Source organism: Pristiophorus japonicus, chromosome 5 (genome assembly GCF_044704955.1).
Source record: "Pristiophorus japonicus isolate sPriJap1 chromosome 5, sPriJap1.hap1, whole genome shotgun sequence".
In the NCBI taxonomy this organism is placed as follows: Eukaryota; Metazoa; Chordata; class Chondrichthyes; family Pristiophoridae; genus Pristiophorus; species Pristiophorus japonicus.
The window spans coordinates 80,262,307-80,283,815 of NC_091981.1; the positions used below are offsets into that span (position 1 = coordinate 80,262,307).

Genomic DNA, 21,509 nt, shown 5'->3' on the forward strand with positions numbered 1-21,509 from the left:
AGCGAGTGTGAGGGGAAACAGTGTGAGCGTCAGTCAGAGCGAGTGTGAGGGGAAACACTGCGAGAGTCAGTGAGAGCGAGTGTGAGGGGAAACACTGCGAGCGTCAGTCAGAGCGAGTGTGAGGGGAAACACTGCGAGAGTCAGTGAGAGCGAGTGTGAGGGGAAACACTGCGAGCGTCAGTGAGAGCGAGTGTGAGGGGAAACACTGCGAGCGTCAGTCAGAGCGAGTGTGAGGGGAAACAGTGCGAGAGTCAGTGAGAGCGAGTGTGAGGGGAAACAGTGCGAGAGTCAGTGAGAGCGAGTGTGAGGGGAAACACTGCGAGAGTCAGTGAGAGCGAGTGTGAGGGGAAACAGTGTGAGCGTCAGTCAGAGCGAGTGTGAGGGGAAACAGTGTGAGCGTCAGTCAGAGCGAGTGTGAGGGGAAACAGTGCGAGAGTCAGTGAGAGCGAGTGTGAGGGGAAACAGTGCGAGAGTCAGTGAGAGCGAGTGTGAGGGGAAACACTGCGAGAGTCAGTGAGAGCGAGTGTGAGGGGAAACACTGCGAGAGTCAGTGAGAGCGAGTGTGAGGGGAAACAGTGTGAGCGTCAGTCAGAGCGAGTGTGAGGGGAAACACTGCGAGAGTCAGTGAGAGCGAGTGTGAGGGGAAACAGTGTGAGCGTCAGTCAGAGCGAGTGTGAGGGGAAACACTACGAGAGTCAGTGAGAGCGAGTGTGAGGGGAAACACTGCGAGAGTCAGTGAGAGCGAGTGTGAGGGGAAACACTGCGAGAGTCAGTGAGAGCGAGTGTGAGGGGAAACACTGCGAGAGTCAGTGAGAGCGAGTGTGAGGGGAAACACTGCGAGAGTCAGTGAGAGCGAGTGTGAGGGGAAACACTGCGAGAGTCAGTGAGAGCGAGTGTGAGGGGAAACACTGCGAGAGTCAGTGAGAGCGAGTGTGAGGGGAAACAGTGTGAGCGTCAGTGAGAGCGAGTGTGAGGGGAAACAGTGTGAGCGTCAGTCAGAGCGAGTGTGAGGGGAAACACTGCGAGAGTCAGTGAGAGCGAGTGTGAGGGGAAACACTGCGAGAGTCAGTGAGAGCGAGTGTGAGGGGAAACAGTGTGAGCGTCAGTGAGAGCGAGTGTGAGGGGAAACACTGCGAGAGTCAGTGAGAGCGAGTGTGAGGGGAAACAGTGTGAGCGTCAGTGAGAGCGAGTGTGAGGGGAAACAGTGTGAGCGTCAGTGAGAGCGAGTGTGAGGGGAAACACTGCGAGAGTCAGTGAGAGCGAGTGTGAGGGGAAACACTGCGAGAGTCAGTGAGAGCGAGTGTGAGGGGAAACACTGCGAGAGTCAGTGAGAGCGAGTGTGAGGGGAAACAGTGTGAGCGTCAGTGAGAGCGAGTGTGAGGGGAAACACTGCGAGAGTCAGTGAGAGCGAGTGTGAGGGGAAACACTGCGAGAGTCAGTGAGAGCGAGTGTGAGGGGAAACACTGCGAGAGTCAGTGAGAGCGAGTGTGAGGGGAAACACTGCGAGAGTCAGTGAGAGCGAGTGTGAGGGGAAACAGTGCGAGGATATATTGAGAATCAGAGTGCGAGCTGAACGCGGCAAACTGAGAAAGAAATCCAAAAGTGATGTCACTGCCGCAGAGGGAGCGGATTGGTGGGTAATATGTAAGTGTTTGTTTGTTTTATTAAATTATTTGTTTTTTCACTAAATAGTAGTTTCTATCGTGGTTTAGATTTATAGATATAATTTCCAGTGCCTTTACTTAACTGTATCCGATGTTAGTATCTCAAGCTGGAATTTTCCAAGAAATAAAACAGGTGATTTTGCAGCGTGGGGGCAGCTAAATTGTTAAAAGTGTCATACCTGACCTGATCCCACCTCGAACCGGCCCACTTTTGGTTTCCTCGAAGACGGGATGGGGGGAGGGCAACCAATCTGCTGCCAGGAGGCGTTACCGTAATTTACATTTTGTAATGAGGCTGAAAGCCTCTATTTTTCCTTCCATTTTCAATTTAACTGCCTGTGAACGAATTGTGTGAAGCCTGGCAGTTAAACCAAAGCAGGGACTGTTGCATCCAGGAGGTAAGTGGCTTTATACCTATGTCCTGGATCCAGGGTCCCAACCATATCCACCATCTGCAATTGGAGACCCCTCCCACGTGGCCTCCGACCGCATTCCGAGGCCTGCCCCGACCTTCTCCACCCCCAGGCCTCCCCTCCCAACGATGATGATGAAGCCAGCCACGACTCCCCGACCTCCGCCGATCTTTAGCCCCCCCCCGGATCCCTGCTTCCCTGCCGATCCCCAACCAGCTCCAATCGCCTCCCGATTGCTCTCCCCCACCGATCCTCTCTCTTCTCCCGATTGCCAGCCCCCGCCGATCCTCTCCTCCCTCACAATCCCTCCACCGGACCAACCCCTTGTAACTGAGCCCTACCTGCCCGCGCGCAACCAGTATCTCAAACTGGCTGGATGCGGGCAGGAAACCGAGGCGTCACATTCAAATTAGACCTTGCCGGTAAAGTCGGCAGGACCTGCGGGAATTGAGAAAAATAGCAAAAGTGACGAAGGAGGTAACGAATTTCTGATATGTATACAGGAGAACTTTCTTGATCAATTTGTCTCCAGTCCAACAAGGAAGCAGTGTTGGAACTGTTTCTGGGAAATGAAGTAGGGCAAGTGAGTGTGTTGCAGGAGGAGATCATCCAGCTAACAGTGACCACAACATCATTCAGTTTAAAATAATTATGGAGAGAGTCCAGAAAATATTGACGGTAATGATGCTCAATTGGGGAGGAGCTAATTTCAGTGCTTTAAGCAGAGACCTAGCACAAGTAAATTGGAAAATGTGATTGCAAGATAAAACAATATCAGAGCAAAGGAGAACATTCAGAGAAGAGATAGCTCAGGTACAAACTAGGCATATTCCTTTTATAGGGAAAAGGTACAACATTCAAAGCTAATGCACCCTGGATGACAAAGAAAATAAAAGTTAAAATAAAAATGAAAAGGGAAGCTTATGACAAATGTCAGGAGCAAGATTCAGTTCATATCCAGAAAGATTATGGAAAGTACAGGAAGGAAAAAGTTCATATGGAAGGCAGAGAGAGGTTATGAGAAAAAATTAGCAGACAGCAGTAAACTGAACCCTAAACATTTTATAAACATATAAAATAGTAGTTTTGATAAGGATAGTTATAGGCTTTAGGATGACAGACATGATGGTGAAATGGGCAGAAGCATGGCAGATGGAGTTCAATGCGGAGAAGTGTGAAGAGTTGGACTTTGAGATGACTAGTATGGAAAGATACAATTTTGAAAAATAGATGAGCAGAGACCTTGGTGTCCATACACACAAATCCTTAAAAGTGGCAAAGCAAGTTGATAAGGTGGTTATAAAAAGCATATGGGTTACTTGGGTTTTTAAATAGAGGGATAGAATATAAAAGCAAAGAGATCATGCTAGAACTTTATAAGTCACTGATTAGGCCACAGCTAGAGTACTGTAGACAATTCTGGGCACCACACTTCAGGAAAGATGTAAAGGCCTCAGAAAAGGTAGCGAGGAGGTTTTCCAGGATGTTACCAGGGATGAGGGACATCAGTTATGAGGAGAAGCTGGAAAAGTTAGGATTGTTCTCCTTGGAACAGTGAAGATGTCTTTATGATGAGAGGTTTTACTAATCATAGAATGGTTACAGCACAAAAGACGACCATTCGGCCCATGCTGACTCTCTGCAAGGGCACCTCTGCTAGTCCCATTCCCCTGCCTTTTCCCCGTAGCCTTGTAAATTTTTTTCTTTCAGGTGCTCATCCAACTCCCTTTTGAAAGCCGTGTTTGAGTCTGCCTCCAGCACCCTTTCAGGCAGTGTATTACAGATCCTAACCACTCGCTGCGTAAAAATGTTTTTTCTTATGTCGCCTTTGGTCCTTTTGCCATTCACCTTAAATCTGTGTCCTCTGACTCTTTGGCCAATGGGAACTGTTTCTCTCTATCTACTCTGTCCAGATTCATGATTTTAATCACCTCTATCAAATCTCCTCTGAATCTTCTCTGCTCTAAGGAGAACAACCCCAGCTTCTCCAGTCTATCCATGTAACTGAAGTCCTCCATCCCTGGAATCATTCTCCTAAATCTTTTCTGCACCCTCTCGAAGACCTTTACATCTTTCTTAAAGTGCGATGTCCATAATTTGACACAATAGTCCAGTTGAAGCCGAACCAGTATTTTATACATGTTCTTCAAAATGTTCACACTTTTGTACTCTATACCACTATTCATGAAGCTCTTTTTAACTGCTTTCTCAACCTGCCCTACCACGTTCACCGATTTGTGCACATATATCCCTAGGTCTCTCTGTTCATGCACCCCATTTAGGATTGCACCCTTTAGTTTATATTTCCTCTCCTGAGTCTTTCTACCAAAATGTATCACTTCACACTTTTCTGTGTTAAATTTCATCTGCCATGAGTCCACCCATTCTACCAGTCTATGTCATCTTGAAGTTTATCACTATCCTTCTCACTGTTCACTATAATTTCAAGTTTTGTGGCACCTGCAAATTTTGAAATTGTGCCCTGTACACCCACATCCAAGACATTTATATCAAGAAAGGCAGCAGTCCTAGTACCGTACCCCTGGGGAACACCACTGTATACCTTCCTCCAGTCCGGAAAACAACTGTTCACCCTCTGTTTCCTGTCACTTAGCCAATTTCGTATCCATGCTGCCACTGTCCCTTTTATTCCATGGGCTTCAACTTTGCTGGCAAGCCTATTATGTGGCACTTTGTCAAATGCCTTTTGGAAATCCATGTACACCCACATCAACAGCATTGCCCTCATCAACCTTCTCTGTTACCTAATCAAAAAAACTCGATCAAGTTGGTTAAATACAATTTGTCTTTAACAAATCAGTGCTGGCTTTCCTTAATTAATCCACACTTGTCCAAATGACTGTTAATTTTGTCCCTGATTATCGTTTCTAAAAGCTTCCCCACTACCGAGGTTAAACTGACTGGCCTGTAGTTGCTGGGTTTATCTTTACACCCTTTTTTGAACAAGAGTATAACATTTGCAATTCTCCAGTCCTCTGGCACCACCCCCGTTTCGAAGGAGATTTGTAAGATTCTGGCCAGTACCTCCGCGATTTCTTCCTTCACTTCCCTCAGCGTCCAAGGATGCATCCCATCGGTCCTGATGACTTATCAACTTAAAGTACAGACACAGCCTTTCTAGTACCTCCTCTTTATCAATTTTTATCACATCCAATATCTCAACTACCGCCTCTTTCACTATGACTTTGGCAGCATCTTCTTCCTTGGTGAAGACAGTGCAAAGTACTCATTTAGTACCTCAGCCATACCCTCTGCTTCCATGCGCAGGTCTCCTTTTTGGTCCCTAATCAGCCCCAACCCTCCTCTTATTACCCATTTACTATCTGTATGCCTATAGAAGACTTTTGGATTATCTTATATTGTTAGCTGCCATTCTATTCTCACACCCTCTCTTTTCCCCTCTTATTTTCTTTTTCACTGCTCCTCTGAACTTTCTATATTTAGCCTCATTCTCAGATGTATTCTTGACCTGACATCGTCATACACACTCTTTTTCTGCTTCATCTTACTCTCTATCTCTTTCGCCATCCAGGGAGCTCTGACTTTACTTGGCCTACCTTTCCCCCTAGTGGTAATGTACCTTGTCTGTACCCAAACTATTTCCTCTTTAAAGACAGCCCTGGTCCACTGCAGTTTTGCCTGCCAATCTTTGATTCAAATTTACCTGGGTCAGATCCGTGCTCATCCCACTGAAATTTGCCCTCCTCCAATTAAGTATTTTTACTCTAGATTGCTTCCTGCCCTTTTCTATAGCTAATCTAAACGTTATGTTACTATGATCACTGTTCCCTAAATGTTCACCAAATGACACTTACTCCACTTGATCTATCTCATTCCCCAGAACCAGATCCAGCAATGCCTCCTTCCTCGCTGAGCCGGAAACATACTTACCAAGAAAGTTCTGCTGAACACACTTCAGAAATTCATACTCCTCTCTGCTCTTTACACTATTATCCCAGTCTATATTAGGATAGTTGAAGTCCTCCGTTATTATTACTCTGTAATTCTTGCATCTCTCTTTAATTTGTCTGCGAATTTGCTCCTCCATATTTTTCCCACTAGTTGGTGGACTATAGAATACACCTAGTAGTGTAATGGTACCTCTATTATTTCTTAACTCTAGCCATTTAAATTCTGTCCTTGACCCCTCCAGGACATCCTCTCCAGCACTTTAACATTTTCCTTAACCAATACTGCCACATCACCTCCTAGCTTTCCTGAACACCCTTATCGAGGAATATTTAATACCCAATCCTGCCCTTTTTTGAGCCAGGTCTCCGTTATTGCCACATCATCAGATTCCCATGTGATTATTTGCACCTGCAGCTCACCAACCTTGTTTACTATGCTTTGTGCGTTCACATACGTACACTTTAAACCTATCTTAAACTATCCTGTGTTCAACTTTGTCTGACCCCACCTTACTATTTCTTGTTTTAGTGCTATCCATCTCTCCCAAACCTTTGTGCCCTTTGATTCTCCTTTCTAATACTACATCCTCATGTCTATCCCTCTGCCAACTTGGTAGAGAGAGAGAAAAACGATTCATTTCGGTGATTGCTTCAATTACCAGAGATCATAGATTCAAAATCATTGGCAAAAGATCTAGAAGGGAAATGAGGAGAAATATTTTCCTGAGAGTTGTCAGGATCTAGAACGTTCTACCTAAAAAGGCGGTGGAAGCTGATTTCATATATGATTTTAAAAGGGAGTTGGACCGGCATTTGAGGATGTGGAACTTAGAGGGTTATGGACAAAAAGTGGGGATATGGGGCTAAGCACGACTACTCTTTCTAAGAGTCAGCACAGGCACAATGGGCCGAATGGCCTCCTTCTGTGCTGTACGCTTCTATGATTCTATGATAAAGCTCCAGTCTTCTATCTGCAGTAAAAAAGCTCTTACTTTTTACTTGCTGCTCAGGTGCTTTGACATGACTCATCATTCCTGGCATGTTTACACTGTTTCGATGGAGATACTTCAGGAAAACATCAGCATTCCTCCTTGCTAAAGTGCAGGCCTTTAAGAAAAGGTTAACTAAAATTAACCAAAGAAACGAAATAGTCCATATGTCACTTGCTTAGCTCAATTTTGCACACACATACACAATTTTAATGCTGTCCACATATAAAATATAACGATCCGCTTTAAATGGTTCATGCCCACTTGACATTTGATTATGAATCATTAAATATTACTAATATTACTAAACAGTACTAATAAAATTTAACAGGGGTGATTTAAAATATTCATTCTCAATACCACGAAGGAGGAGCCAGCAGCAAGCATGGCTCTTTACCAAAGCCCCCACATGAGGACCTGGATTCAGTTGGGAATGAGTAAATATGGTACCTAGCAGTAGACCTGGGCATCAAGCACAACCAGGTGACTGGCATGACAGAAGCTGCCATGTGTAGATCCTTCCAATATGCTGAAAGCAGATGGCCACTGCTTGATTGATGAGGCAACTTTGAGCCTTGGGACGACAGCTGCTAGTGTTATCTGTAGGCCGGGTATGAGAACAAGTGCTTGCATATCCGGGGTTTTGTGCCTACAAAGTTTGGTTTGTAGAGAAATAAGCAGCTGCTGCTAAAACTTTGAACCTCCAACAAGTGGAACCACCATTCAATGGGTATCGTTTCTGTCTATGTTGTGGTCTGAAGGATGGTGGACTCACATTTCATGCTAAATGGCATTGCATTTGAGGTGCTCCACACACCTGCAGTCCACCGAGAGAGGACTAAAACCCTTGCAAGAATAGACCTGCCCTTAGGGGTTGGGATTCCATGCTAATCTGCAGGTCAAAGTCCTTATAGGGTAGGGTGGTCCCAGCTGGACAAGCAGCAGGACGCTTATTGGGGATCTGCACTGTTAGGCTGTGTGGTTTTAGCTAGTTATACTCCACAAGTACCCCTGTGCAAACTTGGCTTGGATTGGCCAAGCTGCACCTGACGATTCTGATGTAAAGTTTCCACATCATCCCTTTTTGAATTTTATTTATGATTATTTTACACGGGGTCTCAGTACTTCCTCTATTCTGTCTGAACAATGCTTCTGATTTCCTATTATACCTTTTTTTATTTCCCACTCCAGGCAAGCTTGTGGCTTCTGTGATCCCTTGATATACAATTATATTTGTGATAAATTTACAGTCATTGTGTTATAAATTAATATAAAAATCATAGTGTGAGAAGCAGGAGTTCGGGAGGTGAGCGGCCTACAAGAGGCCCATCAGTGAGCAGCGGGAGTTCGGGAGGCGAGCGGCCTACAAGAGGCCAGCCAGTGCAGCTACAGCAGGGAGGCAAAAAAGTAGAAAGAAATCGAAAGGTGACGTCACAGCCAAGGGGGTAAGTGATTGGCTGGTGATTGGTAAGTAGCTTTTCTTTTTTCTTTTCTTTATCAGTGAGTAACATTTAGCATTGCTGTTGTCAAATTAAGTTTATCTAAGGGTTAAGTCATGGCAGGAGAGCTTGGACACGTTTTATGCTCCTCCTGTACTATGTGGGAAGTCAGGGACGCTTCCGGTGTCCTTAGCGACTACGTGTGCGGGAAGTGTAACCGGCTGCAGCTCCTGACGGACCGCATTGGAGCTACGGGTGGATTCACTCTGGAGCATGCACAATGCTGAGAATGACGTGAATAGCACGTTTAGTGAGTTGGTCTTACTGCAGGAAAAGGGTACACAGCCAGATAGGAGATGGGAGACCAACAGGAAGAGCAGTGCAAGGAAGGTAGTGCAGGGGTCCCCTGTGGTCATTCCCCTGCAAAACAGATACACCACTTTGGGTACTGTTGAGGGGGATGACTCACCAAGGGAGGGCATCAGCAGCCAAGTTCATGGCACCGTGGGTGGCTCTGCTGCACAGGAGGGCAGGAAAAAGAGTGGGAGAGCGATAGTGATAGGGGATTCAATTGTAAGGGGAATAGATAGATATTTCTGCGGCCGCAACCGAGACTCCAGGCTGGTATATTGCCTCCCTGGTGCAAGGGTCAAGGATGTCTCGGAGCGGGTGCAGGGCATTCTGAAAAGGGAGGGTGAACAGCCAGGTGTTGTGGTGCATATAGGTACCAACGATATAGGTAAAAAAAGGGATGAGGTCCTACAAAACGGATTTAGGGAGTTAGGAGCTAAATTAAAAAGTAGGACCTCAAAAGCAGTAATCTCAGGATTGCTACCAATGCCACATGCAAGTCAGAGTAGGAATCGCAGGATAGCTCACATGAATACGTGGCTTGAGGAGTGGTGCACCAGGGAGGGATTCAAATTCCTGGGACATTGGAACCGATTCTGGGGGAGGTGGGACCAGTACAAACCGGACGGTCTGCACCTGGGCAGGGCTGGGATCCAATGTCCTTGTGGGAGTGTTTGCTAGTGCTGTTGGGGAGGAGTTAAACTAATACGGCAGGGGGATGGGAACCTATGCAGGGAGACAGAGGGAAGTAGAATGGGGGCAGAAGCAAAAGATAGAAAGAAGAAAAGTAAAAGTGGAGGGCAGAGAAACCTAAGGCAAAAACCAAAAAGGGCCACATTACAGCAAAATTCTAAAGGGGCAAAGTGTGTTAGAAAGACAAGCCTGAAGGCTCTGTGCCTCAATGCGAGAAGTATTCGGAATAAGGTGGACGAATTAACTGCGCAGATAGCAGTTAACAGGTATGATGTAATTGGCATCACGGAGACATGGCTCCAGGGTGACCAAGGCTGGGAACATCCAGAGGTATTCAACATTTAAGAAGGATAGACAGAAAGGTAAAGGAGGCGAGTGGCATTGCTGGCTAAAGAGGAAATTAATTCAGTAGTAAGAAAGGACATTAGCTTGGATGATTTGAAATTGGTATGGGTGGAGCTGCGGAATACCAAGGGGCAGAAAATGCTCGTGGGAGTTGTGTACAGACCACCAAACAGTAGCAGTAAGGTTGGGGACAGCATCAAACAAGAAATAAGGGTACAGCAGTTATCATGGGTGACTTTAATCTACATATTGATTGGGCTAATCAAACTAGTAGCAATGCGGTGAAAGAGGATTTCCTGGAATGTATTAGGGATGGTTTTCCAGACCAATATGTCGAGGAAGCAACCAGGGAGCTGGCCATCCTAGACTGGGTGATGTGTAATGAGAAAGGACTAATTAGCAATCTTGTTGTGCGAGACCCCTTGGGGAAGAGTGACCATAACATGGTAGAGTTCTTTATTAGGATGAAGAGTGGCACAGTTAATTCAGAAACTCGGGTCCAGAACTTAAGGAAAGGTAACTTCGATGGTTTGAGGCATGACTTGGCTAGAGTAGACTGGCAAATGATACTTAAAGGGTTGACGGTGGATAGGCAATAGCAAACATTTAAAGATCACATGGATGAACTTCAGCAATTGTACATCCCTGTCTGGAGTAAAAATAAAACGGGGAAGGTAGCTCAACTGTGGCTAACAAGGGAAATTAAGGATAATGTTAAATCCAAGGAAGAGGCATATAAATTGGCCAGAAAAAGCAGCAAACGTGAGGACTGGGAGAAATTTAGAATTCAGCAGAGGAGGTCAAAGGGTTTAATTAAGAGGGGGAAAATAGAGTACGAGAAGAAGCTTGCTGGGAACATAAAAACTGACTGCAAAAGCTTCTATAAATATGTGAAGAGAAAAAGATTAGTAAAGACAAACGTAGGTCCCTTGCAGTCGGATTCAGGTGAATTTATAATGGGGAACAAAGAAATGGCAGACCAATTGAACAAATACTTTGGTTCTGTCTTCACGAAGGAAGACACAAATAACCTTCCAAAAGTACTAGGGGACCGAGGGTCTAGTGAGAAGGAGGAACTGAAGGATATCTTTATTAGGCAGGAAATGGTGTTAGGGAAATTGATGGGATTGAAGGCCGATGAATCCCCGGGGCCTGATAGTCTGCATCCCAGAGTACTTAAGGAAGTGGCCCAAGAAATAGTGGATGCATTGGTGATCATTTTACAACAGTCTATCGACTCTGGATCAGTTCCTATGGACTGGAGGGTAGCTAATGTAACACCACTTTTTAAAAAGGGAGGGAGAGAGAAAGCGGGTAATTATAGACTGGTTAGCCTGACATCAGTGGTGGGGAAAATGTTGGAATCAATTATTAAGAATGAAATAGCAGCGCATTTGGAAAGCAGTGACAGGATTGGTCCAAATCAGCATGGATTTATGAAGGGGAAATCATGCTTGATAAATCTTTTGGAATTTTTTGAGGATGTAACTAGTAGAGTGGATATGGGAAAACCAGTGGATGTGGTGTATTTGGACTTTCAAAAGGCTTTTGACAAGGTCCCACACAAGAGATTGGTGTGCAAAATCAAAGCACATGGTATTGGGGGTAACATACTGACGTGGATAGAGAACTGGTTGGCAGACAGGAAGCAGAGAGTCAGGATAAACGGGTCCTTTTCAGAATGGCAGGCAGTGACCAGTGGAGTGCCGCAGGGCTCAGTGCTGGGACCTCAGCTCTTTGCAATATACATCAATGATTTGGAATGAGGAATTGAGTATAATATCTCCAAGTTTGTAAATGACACTAAACTGGGTGGCAGTGTGAGCTGTGAGTGGGACGCTAAGAGGCTGCAGGGTGACTTAGACAGATTCGGTGAATGGGCAAATGCATGGCAGATGCAGTATAATGTGGATAAATGTGAGGTTATCCACTTTGGGAGCAAAAACACGAAGACAGAATATTATCTGAATGATGGCAGATTAGGAAAAGGGGAGGTGCAACGAGACCTGGGTGTCATGGCTCATCAGTCATTGAAAGTTGGCATGCAGGTACAGCAGGCGGTAAAGAAGGCAAATGGTATGTTGGCTTTCATAGCTAGGGGATTTGAGTATAGGAGCAGGAAGGTCTTACTGCAGTTGTACAGAGCCTTGGTGAGGCCTCACCTGGAATATTGTATTCAATTTTGGTCTCCTAATCTGAGGAAGGACGTTCTTGGTATTGAGGGAGTGCAGCGAAGGTTCACCAGACTGATTCCCGGAATGGCCGGACTGACATATGAGGAGAGACTGGATCAACTGGGCCTTTATACATTGGAGTTTAGAAGGATGAGAGGGAATCTCATAGAAACATACAAGATTCCGATGGGACGGGACAGGTTAGGTGCGTTGTAGATTGTTCCCAATGTTGGGGAAGTCCAGAACCAGGGGACAGAGTCTTAGGATAAGGTGCAGGCCATTTAGGACTGAGATGAGGAGAAGCTTCTTCACTCAAGAGAGTTGTTAACCTGTGGAATTCCCTACCGCAGAGAGTTGTTGATGCCAGTTCATTGGATAAATTCAAGAGGGAGTTAGATATGGCCCTTACGGCTCAAGGGATCAAGGGGTATGGAGAGAAAGCAGGAAAGGGGTACTGAGGGAATGATCAGCCATGATCTTATCGAATGGTGGTGCAGGCTCGAAGGGCCGAATGGCCTATTCCTGCACTTATTTTCTATGTTTCTAGTACTGCTGAATTGCATTCAGCTTTCACTGCACTGGCCCCACTAAGTCCCATTCAGGTGGTAGTCTGGCAGTTAAGTAACATTTTGTGGGTACCAGTATAACAGCTGGTGCTGATGCAAAATCCTCAAATCCAGTGTATGTTGTGACATATTGACATTGTTCTATATCAACCTAACATGACAAATCCATCCCCATCAGCACACAGACTTTTTTTTATTCGTTCCTGGGATGTGAGCGTCGCTGGCAAGGCCAGCACTTATTGCCCATCAATAATTGCCCTTGAGATGGTGGCGGTGAAGGTACTCCCTCAGTGCTGTTAGGGAGGGAGTTCCAGGATTTTGACCCAACATCAATGAAGGAATGGCGATATATTGCCAAATCAGGATGGTGTGTGACTCGGAGGGGACATTGGAGGTGGTGGTATTCCCATGTGCTTGCTGCCCTTACCCTTCTCGGTGGTAGAGGTCGTGGGTTTGGGAGGTGCTGTCAAAGAAGCGTTGGCGAGTTGCTGCAGTGCATCTTGTAGATGGTGCAGCGGTGATGGAGGGGGTGAATGCTTACGGTGGTGGATGGGATGCCAATCAAGCGGGCTGGTTTATCCTGGATAATATCGAGCTTCTTGAGTGTTGTTGGAGCTGCACTCCTGCAGGCAAGTGGAGAGTATTCCATCACACTCCTGCTTGTGCCTTGTAGATGGTGGAAAAGCTTTGGGGAGTCAGGAGGTAGGATACCCAGTCTCTGACCTGCCCTTGTGGCCACAGTATTTATGTGGCTGGTCCAGTTAAGTTTCCTGTCAAAGGTGACTCCCAAAGGTGGGGGATTCAATGATGGTAATGCCGTTGAATCTCATGGGGCGGTGGCTAGACTCTCGCTTGATGCAGACTCTCATTGCCTGGCACTTGTGTGGCGCGAATGTTACTTTCTACTTATCAGCCTAAGCCTGAATGTCATCCAGGTCATGCTGCATGCGGGCATGGACTGCTTCATTATCTGAGGAGTTGTGATTGGAATTGAACACTGTGTAATCATCAGCGAGCATTCCCACTTTGTGTTGTAGGTAGATCTAATGTGTACAGATGAGCTATTTTCCACAAAATTACGTGCTTTGGTAACTTTTGCAATTCAGAAAACCATTGCACATGTGTAGGTATGTACACATGCTGTGACATCACATTTGTGTTTTCAATGTTTGCATCACAACGTTCGTCAGTCCCGGATGTGCGTACGTGATGTCACCACTCAATGTATGTGTATGATGTAATTCGTGCAATATGCTCATATCTCGTGATCTACAAGGAGCTCGAGAATTTGGGTAAAAAAAAAATCTGTTCTTAATCACTCTTATTGGTGCAAATCGGTAAAAAAACAATTTTAAAGGTCTCTTTTCCACTTATGTCTAGAAAAGGACTTAAACGGAACTGTTGTGCATAAGTATTAAATATTGTATGTGATATCTTTTAAATGTTTATTGGATATTTCCACAAATATCCCTTCCCCCAATGAATATCTATTTGGAAATGATTAATAGTGAACAAATGGACACTGTGTTTCCACCTACTTTGAGAAAGGCTTCCTTTTGTTCTAGATGCTTGCTGATCATGGGTGTCACGTGATCACACTCTGAATTTGGACCAAGCTTATCGATTCCTCCACACCAGTCCTCTTCTCGTTTGTACTCCTGCTCCAGACTCTCCAGAACACTGCAGACCTATGCACAGAAACCAAATAGCAGTTGCTAATTCAAATAAAGCCTTTCATTAGAGACTGACAGCAATATAATAACATTACTGTGCCTTGATCAATGATCTGTGAGAAGCGGAAGGCTTTTCACGGTTGAACATCTAATTTACTGATACAGGTGGAGCATCTGAAATCCGTGGAGAAACCTCGGGACTGAGGCCGTTCCGGATTTCGCATATATCCGGATTTTGGAACGTCTTTCTGATGTCCCGAATCTGGAAATGCCCGGGCTGAGGTAGGTAGGGTAGGGGGAGGGCGGCTGGCCAAGAAGAGGGGGGATCGGGCGGCCGAGGTAAAGGGCTGCGTGGGTGGGGAATGGGGTGAAGGTCGGGCGGGCCAAGTCAGCCAGAGTTCGAGTGGCCGAGACGGGGGGGGGGGGTGGCCGAGGCCTGGGGAAGTCGGGCGGCCAAGGTACAGGAGGGGAGATCGGGCGGCCAAGGCGGAGGGAGGTCAGGTGGCTGAGGCAGGGGACCGAAACGGGGGAGGTCCTGCGACCGAGGCAGGGGGTCGAGGCTGCTGGAGGTCGGGCGGCCGAGGGGTGGGCGAAGGTCGAGCGGCCCGAAGTCGGGTGGCTGGGGCAACGGGGGCTGGGGAAGGTCGGGTGGCCGAGTCCGGATTTCGGAACATTTTCTGGTTTCCGGACGTCCCCATCATGGATGGGCCTGGTGTCCGGATTCCAGAACGTTACGAATTTCAGAATTCCGGATTTCAGATGCTCAACCTGAATTGCTTATATTAAAAAGAAACTATGTTCTTAATATGAATAATACTCCCTTATTTTGGTTTCATACCAAAAAATAAAACTTCATTTTATATCTTGGCCACTGTTGATATTTTCATAGTCCCCAAAGGTAATATTTTACCCAACTGAAAAATGTCAGAAGCACAAAATAACACTTAATAGTTCACATTACGTGAAACATAATGCATTCATGTTGAAGAATGTTTTTATCTTCAGCACAGCAAAAAAAAATACATTAAAAAAAATCAAAATACTCAAGATGAAAGCTCAAGTTTTTCTGTGAGCAGACTTATGAGGTCAATGATTTGGATATTCTCAGAGCTAATTCTGAAGATTCAATCCTGCTACTTGTTATGCAAGTCTCCCTAGACCAATCGGGAACAGAACTGCATGTTCACCTCCAGACCGTCAAGAAAATGATGCACAATGCTGACCAATCAGTATGCAGAACCACTAAGGATAATCAATGTATATTATGTCATCACGTCCTCAGCAAACCAGAACTGCTAGAAATCCAACTATGCATACTAAAACAGACAAATGCATACTGGCCTGCCAGATTTGGTCCCCCATTTACTCATTGGGGAAATTAGTTCACTTCCAATCAAAATGACCACATTTTAAGTTAAAAATATTCATTAGTTTTAGCTCCAGGAACATTTGGCAGCTGCCAGCCATGAAAATGTATGGTGGTCATGGATGCCTAAACAGAGGGACATACATGAAAAAAAAGAAAGCGCCAAGAGTTTTCCTTCAGGTACTTATCCAATTCCCTTTTGAAAGCCACGATTGAGTCTACCTGCACCACTTTTTCAGGCAGTGCATTCCATATCCTAATGTGGCAGGGTCGGTTGAGAAAGCAGTTAAAAAAGCATACAGGATCCTAGGCTTTATAAATAGAGGCATAGAGTACAAAAGCAAGGAAGTTATGATGAACTTTTATAAAACACTAGTTTGGCCCCAATTGAAGTATTGTGACCAATTCTGGGCACTGTACTTTAGGAAGGATGTGAAGGCCTTAGAGAGGGTGCAGAAAAGATTTATAAGAATGGTTCCAAGGATGAGGGACATGGATAGACTAGAGAGGCTGGGGTTGTTCTGCTTGGAGCAGCGAAGGTTGAGAGGAGATTTGATAGAGGTCTTCAAAATCATGAGGGGTCTAGACAGAGTAGACAGAAACTGTTCCCATTAGTGGAAGGGTCAAGAACCAGAGGACACAGATTTAAGGTAATTGGCATAAAAACCAAAGGCGACAAGAGAAAAACCTTTTTTAAGCTGGGAATGGTTAGGATCTGGAATGCACTGTCTGAAAGAATGGTGGGGGCAGACACAATCATGGCTTTCAAAAGGGAATTGGATAAGTACCTAAAGGAAAAACATTTGCAGGGCTACAGGGAAAGGGTGGGGGAGTGGGACTAGCCAAAGTGCTCTTGCAGAGAGCTGGCACGGTCTCAATGGGCTGAATGGATTCTAGTTCACACTCCTGATCTAGCGATCCCCGTTGCAAGTGTATGTGTCAAAAAATCTCCCGTAAACAGTGGAGAACCAAGGGTCTAACGAGAATGAGGAACCAAAAGAAATTAGTATTAGTAAAAAAATTGTACTGGAGAAATTAATGGAACTGAAAGCCAATAAATCCACTGGACCTGTTGGTTTTGAAAGAGGTGGCTTTAGAGATAGTGGATGCATTGGTTGCCATCTTCCAAAATTCCATAGATTATAGAACGGTTCCCGCGGATCGGAAGGTAGCAAATTTAACCCTGCTATTTAAAAGAGGGAGAGAAAAAACGGGGAACTACAGACCAATTAGCCTGACATCAGTAGTAGGGAAAATGCTAGAATCTATTATTAAGGACGTGTTAACAGGGCACTTAGAAAATAATAATAGGATTGGGCAGAGTCAACAGGAATTAATGAAAGGGAAATCATGTGTGACAAATCTGTTGCGTTTTTTTGAGGTTAAGAACATATAAGAAATAGGCGCAGGAGTAGGCCATTTGGCCCCTTGAGTCTGCTCCACCATTCAATAAGATCATGGCTGATCTGATCTTGGCCTTAACTCCACTTCTCTGCCTGTTCCCCATAACCCTCGACTCCCTTATCCTTCAAAAATCTGTCTGTCTCCACCTTAAATCTATTCAATGACCCAGCCTCCACAGCTCTCTGGGGTAGAGAATTCCAAAGATACACGACCCTCAGAGAAGAAATTCCTCCTCATTTCCGTTTTAAATGGGTGACCCCTTATTCTGAAACTATGTCCCCTAGTTCTAGATTCCCCCACGAGGGGAAATATCGTCTCTGTATCTACCCTGTCAAGCCCCCTCAGAATCTTATCAATTTCAATAAGATCACCTCTCATTCTTCTAAACTCCAATGCGTATAGGCCCAACCGGCTCAACTTTTCTTCATAAAACAACCCTTTCATCTCAGGAATGAACCTCGTGAACCTTCTCTGAAATGCCTACAATGCAAGTATATCTCTCCCAAAATAAGGAGACCAAAACTGTCCGCAGTACTCCAGGTGTGGTTTCACCAAAGCCTTGTACAGTTGTAACAGGACTTCCTTACTTGTCACGAGCAGAATAGATAAGGGGAACCAGTGGATGTGGTGTATTTGGATTTTCAGAAGGCATTCGATAATGTGCCACACAAAAGGTTATTAAACAATATTAGGGCTCTTGGAAGGGGAGGTAATATACTGGCATGGATTGAGGATTGGTTAATGGACAGAAAACAGAGAGCAGGAATAAACGGGTCGTTTTTGGGTTGGCAGACTACATGTAACTAGTGGGGTACCGCAAGGATCGGTGCTTGGGCCTCAGCTATTCACAATTTACATCAATGATTTGGATGAGAGGACCAAATGCAATATATCCAAGTTTGCTGAGGATACAAAGCCTGGTGGGAATGTAAGTTGTGAGGAGGATGCAAAGAGGCTTCAAGGGGAAATAATCAGGCTAAGTGAGTAGGCAAGAACATGGCAAATGGAATATAATGTGGAGAAATGTGAACTTACTGAGGCCGAAATTCAGGGTCTCAGAGACCCGTTGATGCCCGTTTGCAGCGGCCATTCCTAAAAATCGAATGGCCGCCGCTTTGGGGTCAACAGGCCAACCCGACCTAAATTCAGGTTGGGGATTTTTCGGCCTGGACCCCATTCTGCCCAAGTAATTGTACCACCAATTTAAAGCAATAACAAAATACTTACTAGCGATTTTCAGCTCCATCTGTCGATCCCCTGCCACGTGGTCCCCCCGGCAGGTTTTTCTGCCGGTGCACCATCTCCAAACTGAGTGGGGCCCGGCAGCGCGGTTGTCCTTAAAGGGGAGGGCCCGCTGCCGCAGCCACAATGGAAACATTTTTGCTGGCCGACTTACTGGTCGCCCGGAAAAATACTGCCCCCAGGTTCGGCCTCTTGGGTGCCAGGCCGCTGGCCTGGCCGAAGCCCTCCCTGGTGGCCCAGTGGCTAAAGTTAAAAAATGATAGGGGAGAGAGCGTGGTGACACACATGCGCTGTGACACCACCACTGCCCCGAGCAACCCATTTTCAGCCAGTCAGCCTGGCTTTGAATCTAAGGCCCGCCCCATTATGATCAATTTCCTGTAGGACTTTGAAAAAATGTCCATATCCTAAAAATGGATCTACTTACCGTACCAGGAGTTCCCGCGGTAAGTACCAGTCAAAAACTCACAGGTACACCTGAATTTCAACCCCATCCACTTTGGTAAGAACAATGGATAAGCAGCGTATTTTTTAAATGCTGAGAGATTGGGAAATGTTGGTGTTCAGAGGGACCTTGGCGTTATGCAGGTACAGCAAACAATTAAGAAAGCAAATGGTATGTTGGCCTTTTTTACAAGAAGATTTGAGTATAAAAGTAAAGGGGGCTGAAATTCACCATCCCCAAAGGGACAGCTACTGTAGGGTTTGGGCGGCCGATCGAAAAAAATGAAGTATAATGTGGATAAATGTGAGGTTATCCACTTTGCTGGTAAAAACAGAGAGACAGACTATTATCTGAATGGTGACAGATTAGGAAAAGGGGAGGTGCAATGAGACCTGGGTGTCATGGTATATCAGTCATTGAAGGTTGGCATGCAGATACAGCAGGCGGTTAAGAAAGCAAATGGCATGTTGGCCTTCATAGCGAGGGGATTTGAATACAGGGGCAGGGAGGTGTTACTACAGTTGTACAGGGCCTTGGTGAGGCCACACCTGTAGTATTGTGTACAGTTTTGGTCTCCTAACTTGAGGAAGGATGTTCTTGCTATTGAGGGAGTGCAGCGAAGGTTCACCAGACTGATTCCCGGGATGGCGGGACTGACCTATCAAGAAAGACTGGATCAACTGGGCTTGTATTCACTGGAGTTCAGATGAATGAGAGGGGACCTCATAGAAATGTTTAAAATTCTGACGGGTTTAGACAGGTTAGATGCAGGAAGAATGTTCCCAATGTTGGGGAAGTCCAGAACCAGGGGTCACAGTCTAAGGATAAGGGGTAAGCCATTTAGGACCGAGATGAGGAGAAACTTCTTCACCCAGAGAGTGGTGAACCTGTGGAATTCTCTACCACAGAAAGTTGTTGAGGCCAATTCACTAAATATATTCAAAAAGGAGTTAGATGTAGTCCTTACTACTCGGGGGATGAAGGGGTATGGCGAGAAAGCAGGAAGGGGGTACTGAAGTTGCATGTTCAGCCATGAACTCATTGAATGGTGGTGCAGGCTCGAAGGGCCGAATGGCCTGCTCCTGCACCTATTTTCTATGTTTCTATGTTTTCTATGCCACGGTCATGTACTTTTCTCTTCCCGAGCCATATTCAGCTTGGGGGGGATTTGAACAGTCCTCACTTCCGCCAGAAACGGCGGGATGAAGCCACTGTAAAGGAGGGTTTCCCGCAGTAAGGTAAGCAGCGGGCGGGCCACTGGAAAACAGCCACCACAGCAATTTTCACCTACAAACAGATAGGACTTCTTCAGGCAGTGTCCCCGCGAGGTAGTCAGTCGGTGCTCGAACGAGACACCGCTGGAGTTTTGCCGTGATCGGGGCCCTTTGGTAGGAAAATAGTTTTATTAATTTTAGTGTTTTTATTTCAGACTCATTCATCCGCAGTATTTAGCTTTTCAGAGAGTTTTATTAATTATTCGTGTTTTTATGTCATATTCCATCTTCTGCAGTATTTAGCTTTTCACGTAGTTTTATTACTTGTTTTGGTTCCACTAAACCTGCTGAGTGCTGCTTAGAGGTTTGCACATACTTTTGTATAAATTTCAGGTCTGACTCTTTAGTGGAGACCTGTGGGCTGCAGAGACCTGCTTGACAGGGATCACTCTGAGAATGGGAGGTATGTTGGGAGGACGACACCTGGTACACCTGGTCAGAAGCAGGGCGGCACACAGAAGAAGGCATTACCGTCAGCACCGTGCAGCGGGCAAGGGAGGTAGTAGCCATGATTCGTTCATGCTGCGCCAGACTATTGTGCCCACCGTCTTCACCGGCCCGAATCAGGATTGCGTTTGGCTGCTTGGGGACAAGGGATATCCCCTGTCCACTTGGCTGCTCACTCCACTGCGGAACCCCAGGACAGTGCCAGAGCATGCATACAATGACGCTCATTGTGCCACCAGGTGCATCACTGAGCAGTGCATAGGCATCCTTAAGCAGAGGTTCCCGTGCCTGGACCACTCTGGTGGCACCTTGAGGGGACAGCTGCTGGAGGATGAGCCAGCAGTAGAAACCCTTACCTGCATGCTGAATTTCTCAGTGGTGATAACGGTCAAATTAAGACAGCCACACCGCTGAAAAATCCACTTTGGAAGGGTTTATTAGCGCTGGAACGCAATAGTTCACTTTTGGAGCTGAGTATGGGCTGGCCCAGCCACAAAACAATTTTGCCGCTAATGGCCACAAAAAGGTGGGGGAAGCACCAGCTTTCCAGCGGTATTGAATTTCGGGCCCACGATGTCTCATTACAATTATATAGGGCCCTGGTGTGACCACACCTGGAGTATTGTGTACAGTTTTGGTCTCCTTACCTACCATGGAGGGAGTGCAACGAAGGTTCACCAGACTGATTCCTGGGATGGGATTCTTGAGTCCTATGAAAAGTGATTGAGTAGACTAAGCCTATACTCTCTAGAATTTAGAAGAATGAGAGTTGACCTCATTAAAACATACAAAATTCTTAAGGGCTTGACTGGTTAAATGCAGGGAGGATGTTTCCCCTGCCTGGGGATCTAGAACTAGGGATCATAGTCTCAGAATAAGGGGTCAGCCATTTATGACTGAGACAAGGAAAAATTCTTCACTCAGAGGGTTGTGAATCTTTGGAATTTTCTACCCCAGAGGGCTCAGTCATTGAGTATATTCAAGACAGAGATCGATAGATTTTTGGATATTAAGGGAATCAAGGGATATGGGGATAGTGTAGGAAAGTGGAGTTGAGGTAGAAGATCAGCCATGATCTTATTGAATGGCCTA

General features: G+C 45.8%; 1 protein-coding gene across 3 annotated transcripts in view; it reads right to left on the reverse strand.

Annotated features, from left to right (window-relative positions):
* Positions 1-21,509, reverse strand: part of LOC139264385 (triple functional domain protein) — a 760,938-nt gene that overhangs the window by 286,357 nt on the left and 453,072 nt on the right. For all 3 annotated transcript variants that reach the window (XM_070880754.1, XM_070880753.1, XM_070880752.1), the window contains 2 exons: positions 14,105-14,254; positions 7,002-7,116 (listed from right to left, as the gene is read on the reverse strand). In XM_070880754.1, coding sequence (XP_070736855.1) covers positions 7,002-7,116; positions 14,105-14,254 — 265 coding nt within the window. The remainder of the gene's footprint in view (positions 1-7,001; positions 7,117-14,104; positions 14,255-21,509) is intronic.